General features: G+C 47.2%; 1 protein-coding gene across 1 annotated transcript in view; it reads right to left on the reverse strand.

Annotated features, from left to right (window-relative positions):
- Nucleotides 1-3398, reverse strand: part of Cpa5 (carboxypeptidase A5) — a 23270-nt gene extending 19872 nt beyond the window's left edge. The window contains exons 1-3 of the mRNA XM_008846337.2: nucleotides 3235-3398; nucleotides 1526-1607; nucleotides 424-558 (exon numbers count right to left, since the gene is read on the reverse strand). Of these exons, the coding sequence (XP_008844559.1) occupies nucleotides 424-558; nucleotides 1526-1607; nucleotides 3235-3350 (333 nt within the window). The 5' untranslated portion in view covers nucleotides 3351-3398. The remainder of the gene's footprint in view (nucleotides 1-423; nucleotides 559-1525; nucleotides 1608-3234) is intronic.
- Nucleotides 3399-3855: the final 457 nt, after the last annotated feature.

Below are 3855 nucleotides of genomic sequence, written 5' to 3' on the forward strand. Positions count from 1 at the left end.
GAAGAAAAAATATATATATACTTTTTTTTTTTTTCGAGGCAAGATCTCATGTAGCCCAGGCTAGACTTCAACTCCATATATAGCTGAGGATGGTTTAAGGTCTTCCTGCCTTCACTTCCCAAGCTCTGGGATTATAGATACGTGCCCTGTTTTATACTCAGTTCTAACAGAACTGAGCGTCAAACCCAGGGCCTCAAGCATGCTAACCTCTGCTAACCAGCTCCATGCCCAGACCCAGAAATGTGCAATTGAATTTCTTCCATAATGTGTTCAAAAACATGTAGATGAATATCCAAGAACAAAATGTCAGCTTTTAGGCTGAGTATTTTTTTTCTCCACGGTGGGAACCAACCAAAAATGAATGTGGGAAATAAGACCATGTAGAAATAAGTCTCTCACTGTGGTACCAGGGTGGGACCTCACCTGGATGTCCTTTATCATGACACTGCAAGCAATGTCGTGAGATGCCAGGTAAGCTTTGACATCCTTCAGTTCAGAGAAGGGAACTCTCATGTCCACAGGGAGGCTCGGTCTGGCTGGGCCGCGCCAGAAGTCCACCTTGTTCACAAAGGAAAGAAGCACAGCTGTATTTATGGCTTGTCCTTAACACTTGGTAGGTACCCTAGAGGGCCAGGTGAGTTTCTTTCATACTTAAAAGGGATTCAGTTACATGATGAAAAGCCCATATGAAGAGAAATAAATTACCCACCTCAGCCACTTTCTTGACTTCCTAGCCACCTTCGTCACTCAGCCTCCCTCACCCATTCAACTTTGCCTGAATCCATGGAACCCCAAGGAATTCCTACCAGTGACATTGTTCATCACCTGGGACATGAGCCTGGACAAGAACCCAAGTTAGAAGAGGGGCATCATTGCTCACAGTTCCCTGAGAAGCAGGAGAAGTATAATCTGGAGCCCACATCCTACATCTGTCTATAAATTTGTAAAATGGAAGACTCTTTCATTGATAGGGACTCGCACAAAGAGGAACAAGAACTTTGGGCCACATCCAGAAATAGCTGTTGTTTTACAAGCCCTTAAACAAAAGCCCTCTATTATAATTGTCAAAGAAAATGTTTTCCATTGTGAAAACTTGTAGAGGACAAATGTTCTTGGAAACAAATACTCAGGCTGACAGACACAAACCCAAATACAACACAGGTTTGCCAAGCTAAGCCATTCCAATTGGGAAGCAGATGCATGCAGGCCCTGTGCTACGTGGCACCATGGCAGGGACATCTGTGCTTCCCTGTGGCTTTAGGACATTGCAGCTGTTCTCAGAGTGTACTCAGCATCCCCCAACCATGACCGAGGAAAAGCTTAAAGAAGCCACAGCTTACAAAGGCCACCCAACTTTGTGGGGACATGTCCCTGACCTGTGACAGAGAAGCCTTGTCCAGAGTTTAGTGACAATTTTTGGAGACCTCAGGAAGGAAGGTCTGGAGTTGGATGGAATAGGGGGTAAACAAGGAGCTGAGGACAAGTGTTGTGTCAGTGATATCCCCCGGCCCTGAGCAATCCTCACCTTCTGGGGCTTCAGGCCCTCCAGATCCCTGAGAAGTGACAGCTGCTTCTCATCTTTGGCTATTACTCGAAGAACCTGGTCTCTGGGGAAACATGAGAAGGATGAAAGAAACTGTAGAGGCCTTCTGGACAGCTGTGTCTTTAGGGAGGCTGAACTGAAAGGAGGCCTGACAGGAAGTACTTGTAGCTCTGGGAGCCACTCAGTCCTTCAGCCCAGAGCTGGGGGTCCCCTGACCACTTTCCTGACTGAACCTAAAGTAAAGATGGACAGGAGTGGGAAGGAAGGATGGAAATAGATTATGAGGGTCAACTGTGAGTGGGGGGGGGTATTTGCATACATATGTGTGCTTGCCTGTGGGTATATGAGTTCACCTTCCCATACAGGGAACAGAAGGAATAAAGAAGAAAAAAGGGTTCCAATGGTTTGGGGGAAACTGGAAGCTCCATGTGCTCTACATACGGGAGCCCAGCCTGTTCCCCAAGGAAGGGGAGATCAGATAACCGCACCCACTTGGCACAAAAGCTGAGTCCTTCCCTTCCAGGTGGAAGGGGCAAGTCAGAGTCTCACATGGTGAGCTTCCAGGCTCAGCACTTGGGGTGGTGGTGTTGGCTCTCTCTCTGGCTCTGAGACCCAGAACATGAATTCTTTTCTTTTTTTTTCTTTTTTGATCTTTTTGAAACAGGGTTTCTCTGTAGCCCCAGCTGGCCTGAAACTTGCTATATAGACCAGACTGGCCTCGAACTCACAGAGATCCGCCTACCTCTGCCTTCCGAGTGCTGGGAGTACACACCCAGCTCATGAACCCTTTTCTAAGTTGTATGTATCTTGTCTTCCTTGAGATGAAGTCTATGGAGGATCTTCCTCCTGAGATATTTGAGAGGCCTGGTATGTGTACTAGAACTTTCTGTTATTCAAAAGATAATACCACATCCATTTTTGGTAGAAGCACCTAGTCTTGGGGTTACTAATTTCTTTAAGAACTTAGGAAAGTAGCTGGGCGTGGTGGCGCATGCCTTTAGTCCCAGAACTTGGGAGGCAGAAGCAGGTGGATCTCTGTGAGTTCAAGGCCAGCCTGGTCTACAAAGTGAGTTCCAGGCCAGCTGGGGCTACTGGGAGACCCTGTCTCAAAAAGACTCCCCGCCCCCCAATAAAAGAATTTAGGAACATTATAAACCTTCACACCCAAAGAAGAACATGCATGAAAACAATTCCATGTAATTTTAGGGTATTTTTCTTTGTTTTTTGTTTTGTTTTTATTATCATGTATTAACTGTACATAATAATGGATCTCATCATGACATTTTCATACTGAATATATTTTGATTCATAGTGAATATGTATATTCTCCCGATCCTTTCTTGTTCCCCTCCCACTTTTGATCCCCTTCCTCTTTCCAACTAGTTAGTCCCAATTTTAGGGGCTCCTTGGAGCTTTGAAAACTTAACCTTGTGCTTCAGATTTGGAACTCTTTATTTGGAGAGGGTTAATAACATACTTAAGTGGCCTGTCCTGGAGTAAAAATGGGTTCTGGATGAATGGTGCAGCCTTGGTCTGGTCCAAGCAGGGCAGGCAGACAGACAATAGACAGACAGAGAGACACATATGTGCACACATGCACACAGAGTTACCGCACAGACCTAGAGTTATCAGACACTCAGATCTCCTCCCTCCCAGCCAGCCCTCCTTCCCACCAAGCAGCAGAGACTCACCCTGTGAAATTCATTTGGCCCCAAGCTACATTTAGGATAAAGCAGCATATCAGGAGTGTCCGGCTGTCCAGAGCGAACAGCCCAGGGCCTGTTCCTCCTCCTAGAGTACCCTGCATGGTTCTTTCTCCAGGCGAGGTTCAAAGGCTTTCCTCCAGCCTTGGCATGGCCCAGGCCTCAGGACAGCACAGCACCTAAAGGCCGGTAGGTCCAGCCTGAGAATGGACATTAGGTTCTAAGGGGGTCCAGCACGTAGCCACCCACATGCTAGGCCTTGGGAGAGCCAGGCTAACCCCTCTCCTTCCTCTCCCTAGGCGAACCCTCTCCTAGGAAGGGGAATGGAAAGAGAAAGAGGAAGACAACAAACACCCTTAGCTTTTCTTTCCTCTGCGGGATGGGGAGGAAATTCCCTGTGCCAACCTCCTCATGAGAAAAAGAAGCAGCTGGTGGTCCTAGATTATCTCTCCCTCTGCTTCCCTCTCCATCCACTTACACTGTCCCTGGGCCATATCCTCCTTACACAGAAAGGTCACTAGGTTCAGAGACAGAGAACCAGGTGCTCAAACCCTGTCTAAAGGAACTGGGGCCTCTCACCTGGTCTAAGCTCAGTGAATTAACTCACTA

The sequence above is a fragment of the Nannospalax galili genome, unplaced genomic scaffold, assembly GCF_000622305.1.
Source record: "Nannospalax galili isolate Female #2095 unplaced genomic scaffold, S.galili_v1.0 scaffold660, whole genome shotgun sequence".
NCBI classification, from domain to species: domain Eukaryota; kingdom Metazoa; phylum Chordata; class Mammalia; order Rodentia; family Spalacidae; genus Nannospalax; species Nannospalax galili.